The sequence below is a fragment of the Mytilus galloprovincialis genome, chromosome 1 (genome assembly GCF_965363235.1).
Source record: "Mytilus galloprovincialis chromosome 1, xbMytGall1.hap1.1, whole genome shotgun sequence".
Taxonomy (NCBI): Eukaryota; Metazoa; Mollusca; class Bivalvia; order Mytilida; family Mytilidae; genus Mytilus; species Mytilus galloprovincialis.
The window spans coordinates 107,309,944-107,328,360 of NC_134838.1; the positions used below are offsets into that span (position 1 = coordinate 107,309,944).

Below are 18,417 nucleotides of genomic sequence, written 5' to 3' on the forward strand. Positions count from 1 at the left end.
ATTTCACAGGTAAATACTATCCAGCTGTTAAGGTACGAGTTCCATATGTCATCCCACCCAAAAAGTTGAAAAAATATATGTAATTGATTTATATTTAATGTACCATATTAATAAATTTATTTTACAAGTTATTAATTAAGATTTGTGGAAAATGGGGGTGTCAAACAGAAATAAGGAGTGTCACTTCTTGGAACAGGTACATATGTGCAATAAAAATTAATATAAAATATAATAATATAAAAGTAATGCAACTATATGTCTACCTTTACGTTTTAATTTATATTTGTACTGAGATCTGAAAACAACTCACTTTTACATGTATTTCACTTACCTTATTTAATCATGATATTATTTCACAATTACGATCTTTGGAATTATTTCTGGTTTTCTTTCTTATGTTTATTGATAATTTTCTTTTTGAAAGAATGATATATACTTGAATTTTTTCAGGAAATTTTTTCAATGATAATTTATGAAATATTTTTTTTACAAAATAGGTTTAATTCAAATACAATATTATTATTTCATAGTATTTGTAAAGGATTTTTTTTTTTATAACTATTCAATAAGTTAACTACCCAGATAGAATTTCACAGGAAAGGAAAAACTATCCCAGGGAAATATTTCCTCCGGATAAAAAAAAATAACAACAACTACTGTGACATTTTTTCCTCTGGATCAAATTTCACCAGGATATAATTTTGTTTTCCACAGTCGCTTACAAAATTTGTACATGTACCAAAAGAAATGATTTTTTTATTATGCAGATATTACTTTTTGGAACAATAAATTAATAAAGAAAATAACTTTTACAATATTGATATTCATGCGTTAATCGTTGGTGTTCCTCTGAAAGGAAATTTATACAGAGAAGAAGCAACTTGAAGGAACAGTGACAATACCAGTTTCCATCCCTTAACCTCAGGAGTTCCATCAAAACAACAATTCATGGAAACCGCTAGGTAGGCCTAATGCAAATCAACTTATCAAGTTTATTCTTGCACAGAGGCATCATTTGATTATTAGGTTTAGTAAGTTTTATGTATTTCTTACTTATTAAATATTTTTGTCATCAATTTTTTTATGACAAAGTTGATTACTAAGTGCCTTAATCTAAAAATAAAATAAAATGCGGAAATGATGGAAGGGATAGGAATGCGGCATAAATATATTATGATCTATTATTGCCCTTTACCGTCAGTCATTTTCGGTTAATGTTAGCTTCAAAATATCCTTATCATGATTTATTACATACCTGCCAACTTTTCAAAATACCCATGGGGGTTTTACCGGCACAATAACTCTCATAGTCCTACAAAACCTTGAAGGGGGCCTTCGAATGTATTTTAATGTTGTGTTTTGGCTTCTTCATACTTTTACAAGCTTTAAGCTGTTGTTAATCATTTGTTTTGTTTATAATGGTGGACACAATTGCTCTTTCAAAATTTCCATTTGGGAGCCTCCATGGGGGAAATCCCCCGCTAATAGTGACAGTTGGCAGGTATGTTATTATAGGTCTCAAATAATTATATTTACCTTTATTTTTTGGTAAATTTTTTATTATCTAAAAAAAATGTTCCTTACATGTACAATGATGTATATATAAAATTTGTCAAGCACCAAAAATTACCATTTGTCATTTATCAAATATTTTTACTGTTATTCATCACGAAGTAACCCCATTACGACGTTGTTCATCTTCTACCATTAGGGAATTGACCTCATATTTGAGTGTTTTAATAACTTCACTTGGTGAAACAGGAGGCTTCTCCAATGAATAAATTTAAAAAAAATATAAAATATTTAAAACTATTTACACTAAAATTTGGCAAGCTGGTGTCCAGTTAGGCTGCATCTTTGTGCAGGGCACACTGGGTAATCTGGCCCTGAACTCCTCGAGTGTTGGTACGGCTGCTACTGTGTCTGGCAGAAGGTTCCAGTCTCTTATAGAGCGTGGGGGAAGGAGTTGATGTATACTTCCTTTGTTACTGTGTCTGGCAGTAGGTTCCAGTCTCTGATAGAGTGTGGGAAAAAGGAGTTGTTGTATACTTCCTTAGTAGGTCTTATCTGTCTAAGTCTGTGGCCACCCCTTGTTCTGTTGTCCCCAGATGTGTAGTAGATAGCTGGTTGTATCTCTACAAGTTGGTTCTGGATTTTGGAACAACGGACGAGTCACTGATTCATTTGTCTTTGCTGTATGGTATCCATCTGGTGTTGGTCTAAAAGTTCAGTGACACAGCCTGGGGAAGTGTCGGTGTACTGGTTATATACAAAACGTGCTGCTTTGAGCTGTACCCATTCAAGGTCTTTGATCAGTGTGGTTGGATGGGGTCCCACACTCCGTACTCGATCGATGGTCTGATCAGTGCACAATAGGCCATGTTTTTGACAGAATCCTTACAACGGCCAAGGTTCCTGCAGAGAAAACTGAGGATCCTGGTTGCTTTTCCGGTGATGTTATTTATGTGTTTATACCACTGTAGGTCTTGACTAATGAAAACTCAAAGGTATTTTCCACTATCAACAACTTCTAGTTGGTGTCCATGTAGGGTGTGACACTTGTTAAAGATCCTCATGACAGTGCAATTTTCTGGATGAAAACACATCTGCCACTTGTGTTCCCATTCCTCCAGGGCAGTGAGGTCTTTCTGGAGAGTTGCTGCATCATCAAGATTTCTAATTTTCCTGTAGACCAGGCTATTGTCTGCAAACAATCTTACATCTGAGGATGTTCAATCTGGCATGTCGTTGATAAATGCCTATTCCTGAAGTCTCAGTCCAATATTACCAAAAGGTAACAGAAGAAACTTAGCTAAAAGAAAATGATAAAGAATAAGATAAATTAACAACAAAGGACTTCTAGCAGTACTTGATATGCCCACTCCACAATTAAACTGATTGAAAGATTATAGATATAGGAAGATGTGGTATGCAAGGAAACAACTCTCCATCCAAATCACAATTTATAGAATTAAACCATTATACATTGTAAGTAAAGGTCTGGTCTTTAAGACAGAGTATTGGCTCACACTGATCAGCAAGCTATAAAGTATCACAAAAATTTACTGGTTTAAAAACATTCAAACAAGAAAACCAACAGTCTTATTTATATAAAAAAAACAAGAAATGAGAAACACTTATGAATCACATCAACAAAGGACAACTACTGAACATAATGACTTCATCTTTATATGAAAATCAAACACAATTCCTCCAGTTAGGGGTTAAGTATCATACCATCATAAAATATACATTTTTGTACAAGAAGAACATAATCCATATTATGCCAAAAACTGGTTTTAGTACTGTGATTTATTAATTTCATGGTAACCAATTTTCAGGGATATTGAATTTTGTGGTTTAGCCAAAGTTGACATACTAGCCTTAATATAACTGCTACTTCATTGAACATCTAAATTCAAGGTTTACCTTTACCAAGAAAATCCACAAAATTTGGTATTCCACAGTACTTTTCTTCTGTGGTTACAGTTTGTTTACCTCTTATTTTTGTGATGTAATCTGCATCATCTTTACTAAAATTATCATATATCATATAAATATCATTGAATATATATGCATGAAATAAAATATTGGGCCTATTTTCCTATACAAAAGCAAAAAGGGCGTCATAATTATCAAAAGTCTCGGAAGTACAAATGCTACCTACATTTCCATGCAGTTCTAACTGCAAACAAACTTTTATAAAAATTGAAAATTATGACAAAATTATGTTTTCTATGCCTGAAATGTTGCCTCTGGCCTTTGTTAGTCTTGTATTATTTTAATTTTAGTTTCTTGTGTACAATTTTGAAATTAGTATGGCGTTCATTATCACTGAACTATATATATTTGTTTAGGGGCCAGTTGAAGGACGCCTCCGGGTGTGGGAATTTCTCGCTACATTGAAGACCTGTTGGTGACCTTCTGCTGTTGTATTTTTCTATGGTCAGGTTGTTGTCTCTTTGGCACATTCCCCATTTCCATTCTCAATTTTATTAGATAAGGTCTGTATCTCAATCAATGTGGAGAGGGCTTACATAGACTTTGCCTGTTGCCCAGTCCAATGCAATTTACTTGAATAAAAGACTGTTTAAACTTAACTATCTCAAACAATCAATCAACCGTTTCCCATGAAAACAATTTAAATCTGCATCTGTAGAGTGATATTAGTGTGTCAGCTGTTAACATTGAATTTAATTTTAGATATTTCCTTTGTAGCTACTACTCTAATGGGATTCAAATTTTATGACAGATATTATTAAGTACCTACACTTTGACTTACATGTTCTGTTATATACAAATTATTTTACAGATCAATATATAAAACATGGCTTTGTGGATATGGATAGTTACATTACTGTTTGTTACTGGAATTATAGCCACTCATGAATGGGATGAAAATGGCTATGTGTTTTTCTGTCTGTGTATGGGTAAGTTTGTATATATGAATCACTCATTTGTATGCTATTAACCTTATAATAATGGTTCAATAACCTCAATCAGCATTAATTTGTTGTCATGCAATATTGCATCATTGTAAGACTAACATCTGACTCTCACAACTTTGTCAACAATTAATCATGATGCCATGACAAACCAAAAAGATAAGAGTTAAAGGCAAGATTTCTAATCTCTGGAAATTTATATTATAATTTGAATTAGATAGAGATAATCTGATAATGAGGAAAATGTTTTGAATGACAAAAAGCGCCCTATTCTATTTTTTTCCCAAATTAACCGTATAGGTGTTATTTCCCTTAAATGGCATTTTTTTTTACAGTTTAAATATTTTTGCCTATTTCTGTGATTTAAGGGCATACGATAGATACAGTTTTTATCCCGTATTTACATTTTGATTAAAATTTCCATATCTAGACTATTTTTTACTTGATTAAATCAAATATGTAATAAAAAATATACCTTCATGTGCTACTTTTCTTTTTGAGTAAAATAAGGTTGAAATTTTGTATATTTGCTCAAAATTCAGATTTGTTGCTGTATTTTCCTTTTCAAAAGAAAGACATAACTTTTTTTGTTTTAAAAGATAAACACAAATTGTTTTTTGTTGAATAATTTGTAATTTCTGTATTTTATAAGTATCCTAAATATTTATACATTTTTTTATTCAGAAATAACTCAAATTTATCAAATGTTCACGAATGTAGAAAAAAACATCATTTTGGGCTGTATATTTATCAAATTTTAAAAAAATTGCACAATTCACGTTTTCATGAAAATTGGCACACATAATCTTCTCTTGTAATCAAACCTAATGGCATTTTTAAAAAAGGGGTCCATGAACTTGTTTTCAAGTTAAATAAGTTAGAATGATAAAAATCAGTCATGCAAGATAATATAAAGTCATTGATCTTTTGAAATATTAATCTTATCTCCCTCTAAAAAACTTAGGAGAACATATTTAAGATTAATGTATAAAGTATTTTAGATTTTCATTAAAGAAAACTTTGTAATATATGCAATCTTTACTTTTAATATCATGAAGGAAGAAAATTTTGATAATGATTTTAATGTTTCTTTTTTTTCAAATTTATGGTTTCAAGGTTTGGTCTAATACGCTTGAAGAAATTGAATATAATTCATTGTTAAAAAGAATAAGAGTTATTGTATTGACAATTCTTGTCTATTGGATACATGTTTAGCAAAGAGTTCTTATTTAGTTAGTTATTTTTATATGGATGATTAATTTAATTTGTTTTGTTGAGACAATGAGAATAATTACCATTATTTATTATATACACAGGAAGATTTGGTAATCAGGCAGACCATTTCCTCGGAGGATTATCATTTACCAAGTCAGTCAATCGTACTCTTGTTTTACCAGCATTTAGAACATATGTAAGGCCAGTATTGATTACCTGTTTATAATTACATTAGATGTATGTTTCATTACAATACGTTATTCTGATTGGCTAATTAAGCAGTTGTATCACTCAATAAAACTTCTCATTCATGATGACACGAGGTCCCACAATAAAGTGCACAGGTAAATGAAATAAAAACTTGATAAAAGGCGTGTTTTCATGATCATATAGGTAAAAATGTAATTATAAGTATTGAATGCTTTTTTTTGTAATTTTATAGGGTTGTAAAAGCGTTGACCGTGCGCACATTTTAAGTATGAAGCGCTTCCGCGCTTCATACAAAATGTACTTCGGTCAACGCTTTTACACCCCAATAAATTTACAAAAAAGAGCATTCAATTCTTAAATAAAAATCTTAAACACTGATGTGATACTCATTATTTTACCTATGTATATTAAAGTATGTAAATAAACTCATCATAGATACCAGGACTAAATTTTGTATATACGCCAGACATGCGTTTCATCTAAAGACTCAGTGACATCAGTCCAAAAAAGTTAAAAAGGCCAAATAAAGTACGAAGTTGAAGAGCAAGTGTTAATGATAGAAAGTTCATATAATAAAATAATTGCTAAAAATATAATTTTATTGAAAATTCGATTATCAATTAGAATTTTGAAGAAGCATTACATATTGATTTAAATTTTGTTTGTTTAATAAGAATAAGAATAAGAATAAGAATAAGAATTTTATTAGTTTGAAATCCAAACAATAGGATTGTTACTAAAATACACAACAAAAAAACAAACAAACAGGCATATTAAAATTACAAAACGATAGTTTAATAGATTGTTAAGCAATGATCACTTTTGAGAAAAATCACAGATTTCGAATCAGTTGTGTTTTGTTTTTGTTTTTGTTTTTTATTGTCATTTGAAACATAATTCTTGTAAATATAATATAGACACATATGATAAGATGTAACATTAATAACTGAATAATAACATGAACATCCATAACTCATTTCAAGATAAACAAGTAATTGACATACTGCTTTTCATATAATCATTTCTTAGGCATTGTACATTATTTTCGTAATTTGCATTGTGGTTGCCTCCCTTTCCATATGAAATCCATATACTATCACTTCTTGTATCTAGAAAAACATACCTTTTGATGAATGGTTTAAAGTAGAACCATTAGAAGAGTATCACAAAGTTATATTAGCAGAAGACTTTATGGCAGAACTTGCCCCTGAACACTGGCCTGTAGGGGAGAGAACTGGATTTTGTTATGCACCAAGGGGTGGAACCTGTGAAATGAAGAATGGTATTACATATTACATGATTAAGAATGAATTACTGACATATTGTTATTTGATGAACTGTATATTACATGGTCATTGCACTAATATTTAGGAATACTGTGTATTCATTTATTTTCGTGGATACCAATTTTCGTGGATTGAGGAAAACTTGCATATTCGTTGATATTTAAATTCATGGTTTTGGCATAGTCTGCATACATTCGTTTAGAAAATTTGTAATTCGTTATGAACATTTAAATTTGTGGTTCCCCTGTACCCACGAAATCCACAAAAAGAATAATAATTAATTCATAGTATTATATTAAATGAGTATTGTTGACCACTAATTTTCATATAAAGCTTTTATTGTGTGTCAAATGTTTTAAAATCAACTGTCTTCATTTTAAAGTCATTTTTTATACCATGGAATAGTGCACACTAACTATTGGTAGCATTGGTCAGGGACTAAAAAATTCTAATACAATAAAACTTGTCTAAACCTAGTCTAGACTTAACCTGAAACCTGTCTAAACCCAGGTCTGACTTAACTCAACAGGCTGAAAAGGACACATAATGATCATTAATTTGTTTTCTTGTAAGTTTGAATAATTTATCAAATAATTTTTTGTGAACAATAAGAATTATCATTCTTTTTGGCATAGTTTTAACAGTATAATCAGATATTTTATATTTTGTAGGTAATCCATTCACAAACTTCTGGGATGAATATGGTGTTGATTTTGATGAGATTCACCCACTACAGGCATACTATGCTGACACACAGAATTTTATGGATTTGTAAGTTTGCTTAAACAATTTAAGAAAGAATACAACTGACAAACTGACAAACAAGCAAACAAATAAATATTTTATTGACAATCATGACACCCGAAATGAGAGGAATAATTATAATCATAATTTTGAAACATAATTACAGAATAAATGATACCTTTATCACTTCAAATTAGCTTCTCTGTTCAAATGCAAAGAGGTAATTGCTTAAATTTACTTATTATCGTAAGTAAGATATAAGTTAAATATATTTTGTTGCCCCTTTGCTTTTAAGAATAGGTAGATAGATATAGGAAGATGTGGTATGAGTGCCAATGAGACAACTCTCCATCCAAATAACAATTTATAAAGTGAACCATTACAGGTCAAGGCCTTGAACACAGAGTCTTGGCTCACACCTAACAGCAAGCTATAAAGGGCCCCAAAAATTACTAGTGTAAAACCATTCAAACGAGAAAACTAACGGTCTAATCTATACAAAAACAAGAAAAACAAGTATGAACTACAAAAACAGACTACAACTACTGTACATCAATTCCTGACTTAGGACAGATACAAACATTTGCAGCGGGATTAAACGTTTTAATGGTACCAAACCTTCTCTCTTTTCTGAAACAATAGTATAACATCACAAAAAGCGCTAATTAACACAAAATGAAATTTGATCTGCGATACCTGAATGCAAATACATAGTTCATAAAAATTATAAGGGATAAATAATTAAGGTCAAAGTCTGCAATTACTTGATTATTTTATCAGCTTATTATACATAGAACATGTATCAAATTATGATAGTTTTCGTTTCTATGCTTTTGAAGACTGTACATTTATATTTATTATTTAAGTTAATTTTTTTCACAAAAAAGGGTTTGTTCACAGTTTACTATATTAGCTTGATTGCTCAATTTCTAGCCTCTACACCAACATAAAACATTAATATATTTCAAAAGATCATCAGGCTGTTTGTCATCAGCATTCAGTTAATTCAGACAAACATTAAGGGAATACATGGTAGTTACTAGTGTTGGAAACACCTCTCAAGAGTTAAACAGGACTTATGACAAGAGGAGTCAATTACAAATCTTCTGGAGATAAAATAAGCTAGTTCTAAGAAACCACATGTATTGTAAGACTTTCATGACTACTGTGGATTCAGCTATTTTCATGGGTATCAATTTTCATTGATTTAGGAAAACTAACACTTTCGAGAATATTCAATTTTGAGGTTTTGCTAGTCTACATACAAGCCTATAAAAAAAATCTATTTTTTGAAAGTTATAATTAGTGGTTCCCCTGTACCCATGAAATCCACGAAAATTAGTATCCAATGAAAAATAACGTTTCCACAATAATTTATGTTGACTTTTATTGTAATTGGTTTAGGTATCCACCATATAAGTATCCAGTACTTGCTTTGAGAGGTGCTCCAGCAGCTTTTCCTGTGGCAGAAAAAGATGTTCCTTTACAAAAATATATACAGTGGTCAGATAAGATACAGGATGAAATAGATCATCATATCCACAAACTGTTCAATGATGACCCATATGTTGGTATACATCTACGCAATGGAGCAGATTGGGTAATAATATCAGATTATTACATGGCATTTTTCATATCGCATGTATTATCAGCCCTAGGTTCAATATCAGCCCAAGAGCCGCATGGCTCGAGGGCTGATATTGACCGAGGGCTGATAATACATGTGATATGAAAAATGACATGTTATGATCTTTTTACCATATGCTTCAACAGTAGAGAAAAATAACAGATTCATATATTGATCCTTCTACGTGGTTCCTGAAAAGATGTTGAAAGAGTAAAAAGTTCCCGGACGTCGGACCGCAAATTTGATACATTCAATATGAAATCTTTCTATCATATGCCTCAACAGAGCAAAAAAACACACATTTTAATATGGACGAATCGACAAAAAAAAATTCAACAATACACATAATGAAAATTGTTTGGAAAAGTCAACTTTTTTAAAGTAACTTTCTAAATTGTGTTTCAGAAAAACTTAAAAAATGCATTTATTAAATATTTTTTTTTTTTTTTAATTTAATTATTTTATACAATATACACCAGTATTCAAATAATTGTTTTGTACACTACTTTGTAATGTTTTTCACCGAAAACGTAGCATTGAGGTGTATTTTCCGGAATTTGCTGAGTATCACCGGAATGCCATGTGATAACATTACGGAAAGGCATGTGATAAACTTTTCATATCAGCCCGCTCAGCACCAATTCGAAAAATATGGAAAATACTTTAATTTCATGCTATTATCATACAGTAAAAATCATATGTTATTTAGTCTAAGTATATGATAATATGTTTGTATTACTGGTATATATATATTAGAAAGTTTGTTAGTAATGACCTAGTATAGCTATGATATGATCAATGTTCTAAGATAATTTTACTTCTTTTCTCTCTTACAAAATCAAAGGAACATCTATTAAGAACAACATAATGATGCTATCAACTTCCAAGTCAGCAAAAACTGCAGAAATTTTTACTAGGCATGTACTGGAAAGTAAACATCAGTATGTTAATGATGTTTTGTTATAAAAAAAATGAAAGATCCTCTATAAATAAATCAAACTTTGTTAAGAATAAGGGGTCATCCATAATTGTCAACCATTTTCCAAAGTGTACAAAACGTACACTTTTTCAGACCCCCCACCCTCCCTCAAAAAGTGTACATCAACCATTTTCAGATTTCAAGAGAAGAATCAGTCATTCTTAATAAAAAGAAGATCCTGTCTATTATATTTTAGTTTAATATAGAACTTTGCATTGAAAAAAAAAAACTAAAACATATCTGACTGTTTTATTTGATGACATCTATCTGTGATGCTTGTGTTTTGTCAGAATAAAGAGTACAAAGATTAGTGTTTCCCCTATCACACAGTGGAAATGGTAACTCCAATAAAAAGGGCACCTAGAGCATGCAAAAGATTAACAAAAGGGCACATAAATTATGCTAAGAATCAAAGAAAGGGAAATGCATGGTTTTATTGCATTGGTAAAGTATCATGAGTATGGACTGACAGTTGTTGATGGAATCAGAGCTAAAGACAGCAATCAATAAAAGTGTAATGTTTTAAAACATTTTGAGTTTTTTAATTTCCCGCCTGTATTTTTATTTAAATGGTCCCTGTAAATATGCCATTCATGGCACTATTATCGTTTATGTATATATACTGTAACGTGTAACTATATTGGATATTTCTAAGTTAAGGTTAAACTTCATATGGAGGTGCTCCTAATTGAAGGAGGCTTTTACTAAGAAAAATAAGTTTACTTCCGGTTTACTGGTTTACTATTTTGAAATGCATTACAAGGAAATTAATCGAAGGACCAGTTTAAAATCTTTTCAAAAAATGGCGTCTTGTCAAAATCAAAACATTCAACGAATTTAGTGTTTCGATCAATTTTGTTTATTAAACAGAGTAAAACGGTATCGATCAATAATAAAGCAGGTGAAATTGAAAATCGGGGTACTGAGAAATGCTTGCAAACTTTTTGTTTAAATAATTTTACTAGTTCACATTTTTGAAAGATTTAGTTTTCATATGATTTGATCTTTTAATCGTTCAATCCCGATTGAGTAGAATTATGTCGATATTGAAATCAATATCATCAAGTGAAAATAATACAGAAGAAATAAGAAGAGAAACACACCCAAGCCAATTCTCGATTTTATAAATCGACTTTCCCTACGGAAATGATATAAATTCCGGAAATAAAAAAAAAAGTGTACGGTAAAAATGTTGATTTTTTAACCCCCTCCCCCCAAGTGTACGTTTTGTACACTTTGGAAAATGGTTGACAATTATGGATGACCCCTAAGCGATAAATATGACTGCCAGTGTCCAATACTTTTCATATTTTTCAGTTCTCTTTGTTTTTTCTGAAACTTGGTTCATAGGCATGTCTTTTCAAGTTTTATATAAATAATAATTTGTAGACAATTTACAAAAAAATTATATTTATTGTTTGGTATGCATAGGAGGAATAATGCCATATACCATCTTAATGCACCTCTAGTATTCTCTGAAATTTTGTTTTTGCCAATCTGTACAAAATATGTTTAATCTATGGCTATATATGCATAGACTGTTCTATATATTTAAGTTCCAAAGTACAGATCAAATTAAAACTTGCACACAGATGCAAATCTGAATTTTATTTAATCATTTACAAAATTTCCTCCCCCCAAAAAATTTGAAAATTCTTGACTGATTGCTTGCTACCTTACTTTAGGGAGCTGTTTGTAAATTAATGAGTTCATGAAAAGATGTTATACTTGTCTTTTGCATGGATACCAATTAAGCTCTATTTTTTATATGATTCCAAAGGGGTACTTTTTATCTATTTTTATTCTTATTCTGTTCTTCATAAGCAATAAAACAAAATGGAAGAAAACTGCAGGTGTTTTTAGAAAAACCAAATTGTGTCGGTTGCTCAGTAACTTTTTATTGCTGTTCAGCAATAGTTTGCTTTATGGTTTATTGTAGGGTGTCATATGACCTTGACATAAGTTGAATGCTCTCAAGATTTAGAATTATGTCTTGTGTTAAAAAGCTACATGAAATTTCAGCAATATTATTAAAAGTAAATAAAGCTGCTTTAAGGAATCTATCAGGTAGACTAGTCAGTTGATATTGAGCTAAAAAAAAACACACACTATCTAGAAGACAATCGACCCTAAATGAACACTTGTTTGTTTGTTTTATAGGAAAGAGCATGTGAACATGCTAAAGATCAGATCAGATATATGGCATCACCACAATGTCTTGGGTATAAAAATTATGAAAAACTGCCAGCAAATCTTTGTTATCCATCCACAACAGAAGTTTTAAGGTAAAGTACCATAAAATGTTTTTTTTTATTTATAAAATTCTATATGCTTTCAGAACTCATTGAAATGTATATATTGACAGTATGATATATATATGTTGCATTTATACTATCAGAGCTACAATTAATTAAAAATAGATCTATAAATTATAGAAATTATAAAATGCACATAAGAAGTGAAAAACTAATGAATCCGGTCCTACAGTTTTTGTCGAGCCTGCAACTTTTGTTGCAGAAAGCTCGACATAGGGATAGTGATCCGGCGGCGGTGTTAGCTCACTTCTTAAAAGCTTTATATTTTAGAAGGTGGAAGACCTGGATGCTTCATACTTTGTATATAGATGCCTCATGTTACGAAGTTTCCGTCAGTCACATGTCCAATGTCCTTGACCTCATTTTCATGGTTCAGTGACCACTTGAAAAAAAAGTTCAGATTTTTTGTAATGTTGAATTCTCTCTTGTTATAAGTAATAGGATAACTATATTTGATATGTGTGTACCTTGTAAGGTCCTCATGTCTGTCAGACAGTTTTCACTTGACCTCGACCTCATTTCATGGATCAGTGAACAAGGTTAAGTTTTGGTGGTCAAGTCCATATCTCAGATACTATAAGCAATAGGGCTAGTATATTGGGTGTATGGAAGGACTGTAAGGTGTACATGTCCAACTGGCAGGTGTCATCTGACCTTGACCTCATTTTCATGGTTCAGTGGTTATAGTTAAATTTTTGTGTTTTGGTCTGTTTTTTTCATACTATATGCAATAGGTCTACTATATTTGTTGTATGGAATGATTGTAAGGTGTACATGTCTAGCCGGCAGATGTCATGTGACCTTGACCTCATTTTCATGGTTCAGTGGTTATAGTTAAATTTTTGTGTTTTGGTCTGTTTTTTTCATACTATATGCAATAGGTCTACTATATTTGTTGTATGGAATGATTGTAAGGTGTACATGTCTAGCGGGCAGATGTCATAAGACCTTGACCTCATTTTCATGGTTCAGTGGTCAAAGTTAAGTTTTTGAGTTTTGGTCTTTTTATCTAATACTATGCCATAGGTCAACTATATTTGGTGTATGGAAATATTTTATGATTTTTATGTCAGTAGCGCAGGTTTCTTTTGACTGTGACCTCATTTTCACGGTTCATTGCACAGTGTTAAGTTTTTGTGTTTTGGTCTATTTTTCTTAAACTATAAGTAATAGGTCAACTATATATGTTGTATAGAAGCATTGTTAGCTGTACATGTCTGCCTGGCATGGTTCATCTGACCTTGACCTCATTTTCATGGTTCATTGGTCTTTGTTTAGTTATCTTGGTTAATGTTAAGTTTATGAGACAGTTGTAATAAAGCTTTATACTTAGGACTATCAACATAATATCAATGATTAGTATAGAAGGCGAGACGTTTCAGTGTGTGCACTCTTGTGTTTAAAAGTGATGTAACAAAATAAATAATCAAAAATGAATATGGTCACCATTCATTTTTTAAGTAAGATAAAATACAAAATGCCTGTGCCAATATGAAAGTTGTTGTCCATTCGTTTGATGTGTTTTGTTATTTGATTTTGCCATTTGATTGGGGACTTTTGTTTTGAATTTTCCTCGGAGTTCTGTATTTTTTTTACCAGTCTTTATTGAGATTAGAACTAGAATACATGACCACAGACTAGATGCACCACTAACTTTAAATCTTTTACTTGATCAGTGAATCTTGAAATCAAGGTTTATGTTCCTGTAAACAGTTCACTTCATAATAAACATGTTTACTTAGTTTCAAATTGATGTGAGCATAAACCACCAAAGTTCAAATGATAACCTACTTATACCAAAACTTTATCATGGTATTGGACTGACAGCCTAACAGACAGAGGGATGTACCAAACACAACACACACCAGAAAAAAACATTATGACCCTCTTCAAAATCCATTTTTCATGATGCGAAATGGTACTTTTGATATATTTCGTACATCACTAAAACTTAAATGATTGTGAAATCAAACCCAAAAGAAGTCCCCCTGTATTTTTTCATTTTATTAATACAGAATTATTTTTTTTGTAATTTTAAACAAAATTCTTTCAACAAAATTTCAAGAAATTCTAAATTTTAAGTATAGCAATTTGTTTTTATTAAATTTCTTATGTTCATAAAAATCAGAAATACTGCTCAATGATGTTCACTCAACCATAAAGCAAATATATATTCTTTATGTTTTAGAATAATCAAAACCTATTCTCATTTTATCTTATTTCAGACTTACCAAAAAAGTTGTTGAAGAAACTAAAGTAAAACATTTATTCATTGCAACAGACCAGAAGAATTTAATGAATGAATTAAAAGGAGTTTTAGGTTCAGAAGTAAGCTATTTATCTTTATCTTACTATCTCTGGATATTTATCAACCAACAATTAATTCTTTACAATATCAACAATATGGCCTGAGAACACAGTTATTTCATAGTGCATTTCTTTTAGACAATAAAATCAAATCGCACCTGCTCTTTCTCAAAAAGATTTTGACAGTAGGTACTGCTAGTGGGACAAATATAATCAAATTTATAGAAACTTCCACCAGCTCTTACTCAAAATGTTGACAATTCTGTTATAAGGGGGTCTAAAATCTAGTTTGACAGCTTCCGACGTAATTAAATTTGACCTTTTTTAACCTGACCAAATCACTACTTAACATAAAGATTCAGCACCCAAATGTTTATAACATGTAATTACATCCCCCTACTTAATATTTCATGCATTAAATATAAGAAATAAATTGGGAAAGTGTATCAAATAAAAAATGGAAGATATACACTGTTCACAGAAGGGACTATATTCGTAGACAACGAAAACCAAAGGGCATTAACTGTGTCCTTGGACCATTTACACCAATAATTTTTAGTATTGAGTGATATTCAAGAAAAGTTATATAACGGTAGTTTGTTATAAAAAAAGATATGGAAAATGAATTTTTAACCCTGTCCTTCTTTTTATGTCATTCCCAAGCTAGAAAAAAAGTGATCAGTTATGAAAAAAGACGAGTAATTGGAAGAAGTCGTTTACCAGAGTGGTAGGCATTAACTTTATCTGAAAAGCCTTTTTAGTTCAAACACGGCAATAATTCTTGAATGGCTCTTTGTGGAATTGTTATATGTGGATTTTAGTTTTCTAAAAAAAAAATAATTGAAAAATTAAAGCCTATAGAAACGAAGTTTACAAATAGTCTGGATTGAAGAAAATTGCAAAGTAAACATTGACCCCATTAGAGTAAACCGTAGTGATAACACTGATTAACCCATGATAAAGTGATCAACAGATTAAAGACCATCAAAGGTGTTTATTAGGCCATAAACATGTCACCTAAAGAAAACAGTAACATAAACAAATGCTATAAACATATCTTGAATTGTCAAATAATTCTTCTTATCAAAATCAAGCCCAGCATGAAATTATTATTTCCCATAAGTACCAGAACTATGAGGATATAAAATGAACACTTTATCATACTAGCATATCAATACTGGAAATCTGACTTTCATTGATCAAAAATATTTTTTAATAGAATTAAAAGATCAAAAGTTGTACAGTTTAGGTTATAAAGATTAAATGGGTATAATCCTGCATGCGGTTGTAGTTCTTTGACTGCTATTAAAGTATTCTCAGATTTGGCGTTATTCAATATATTCTCTAGATCATATCAGTAGTCAAGCCTACTGATGGGGATCTATTTGGACAATGGTTGTTTTATTTCATTGGACACTTAAATTCGTAGATAAAGTCATCCACGAAAACCATGAAAATAGATACTCCACGAATAAAAGTACTTTCACAGTATTGAAAATATACATTGAATGCTTGCTTCAAATCCCCTTCCCCCCAAAAAAAATTACCAAATTTGTTTTCTCAATATGCTGTTAATGAATCAGCAATTATTTTTTTTTTCTGTTTTTTTTTCTTTTTCAGATCAACATTGTCCATTTAGATCCACATCTTCCTATTATAGACATTGGAATATTACAGAAAGCTGAGCATTTTATAGGAAACTGTGTGTCATCCTTTACCTCATCTGTTACCAGAGACCGACTAGTAAAGGAAAAACCAACATCATTTTGGGGATACAGCTGATTGACTAGTCATCAAAACAATTCTGTTTAACATTCCAATTTCTCATTCTCCATCCTTATGCAATACTACTATGCAACTGTGCTCTTTCATGATGGACATCATATTCATGCTGATTTGCCTATTTATTTATTTGTCCATCTATTTTTATATGATTTATTATTTCTAATGTCATGTATATCACTGAATTGAACCACTTGAAAATTTTTCATTTATTAACAAATTTGTATGAAACTCATACCCACATGCCTTTTATATGTTTGTCCTTTTAGGCTTTAAAGGGAAACTTTGGGATTTTTTACTGATCATCTTGATATGTTTTTCATAACATAAAAACATATTCACCAAGTTTGATTTTTTTATGTACACAAATTATGAAAAAAATTGAAGATTATTCATTTCATTCTGAAAGGGGCATGCCAGGAGTGAAATTAATTTCATTCAAAAAGAACTTTAGTGATTTTTGTTTAATTTATTTACCATTATCTAGACTGTTGAGGATTTAGAACTTGACATAATGTTTTGTTAATTGTTTATTGGCAAGTCAATATGTTAACCTCTAGTTGTCATGTCTGGTTTTATTTTGGGTTGCTGTCCCAGTCAAGTGTGACATCATACTATTTATAATTTAATTATATAATAAGATATGTAATTTTCAAACATATTTAAGTCTCCAAAACAAAGTTTGAAAGACTTATTGTTTTGCCCAGAACATAAATGGTGGTGAAATCAGGGTTTTTGTTTGTACATTGGGCTATTTTAAGGGATACTTTTGGGGGCCAAAAGAAATGAGGGATTTTCTATAGAACCCTATGGAAATATTTTTTAAATATTTAAATAATTACAATCTAATTAAAAACCGATCTCTCATCGCTCTTGTTTCTGATATGTCGCGTGGGAGATCTAACGAAACCCGCTTTGAGGTCACATGTGAGTGACCTCGTAGGTGTGTCTTTTTCGACCAATGAAATTGAGTCTTCCACGATCTTGTAAGTTTAACGTAAGGCAAAGGGATGTAACTCATTTTATTTACGACGAAATCGTCAGTCAAAATAATTCATAAACTTTTTTGATTGGCTTATTAATAGGTCGTCAACTCATTTGCATATCTTTATAAATTCATAACTTTTAGTTCACTCACATGTGACCTCAAAGCCGGTTTCGTTAGATCTCCCACGCGACATATCAGAAACAAGAGCGATGAGAGATCGGTTTTTAATTAGATTGAAATAATTATAACTTGAAAATGGTTAGCGATAGACACTGAGGATCTTCAGGAATGACCATTGAAACATATGGACTACTTTCAGGTCAAACAGTCAATGGTTACTTATTGACATTTTTTTACCCAATTTTCACAAAATACTTAAAATATTGGAAATTTTTTTTAAGTGAAAATACTCTACATGATAAACCAAATTGATGACAAATTGAATAAATAATAATAAGTTCTAAGGGCTTGGTACTTATGGGGACTTTGACTCTGTTGCAATTATTTCTTGCGTAACAT

At 30.9% G+C, this 18,417-nt stretch overlaps 1 protein-coding gene across 2 annotated transcripts; it reads left to right on the forward strand.

Moving 5' to 3' along the window:
• Positions 1-908: 908 nt before the first annotated feature.
• Positions 909-17,363, forward strand: LOC143049655 (GDP-fucose protein O-fucosyltransferase 1-like). Of its 2 annotated transcripts, none has more exons than XM_076223273.1 (9): positions 909-1,031; positions 4,313-4,430; positions 5,762-5,856; positions 6,984-7,152; positions 7,828-7,927; positions 9,305-9,500; positions 12,667-12,791; positions 15,047-15,149; positions 16,749-17,363. In XM_076223273.1, exons 2-9 carry the CDS (start codon positions 4,328-4,330, stop codon positions 16,908-16,910), a joined length of 1,053 nt encoding a protein of 350 aa, XP_076079388.1. In that variant the 5' UTR covers positions 909-1,031; positions 4,313-4,327; the 3' UTR covers positions 16,911-17,363. The 2 variants fall into 2 exon arrangements, with proteins under 2 accessions (XP_076079388.1, XP_076079399.1); XM_076223284.1 differs by having other exon boundaries at positions 1,008-1,026.
• Positions 17,364-18,417: the final 1,054 nt, after the last annotated feature.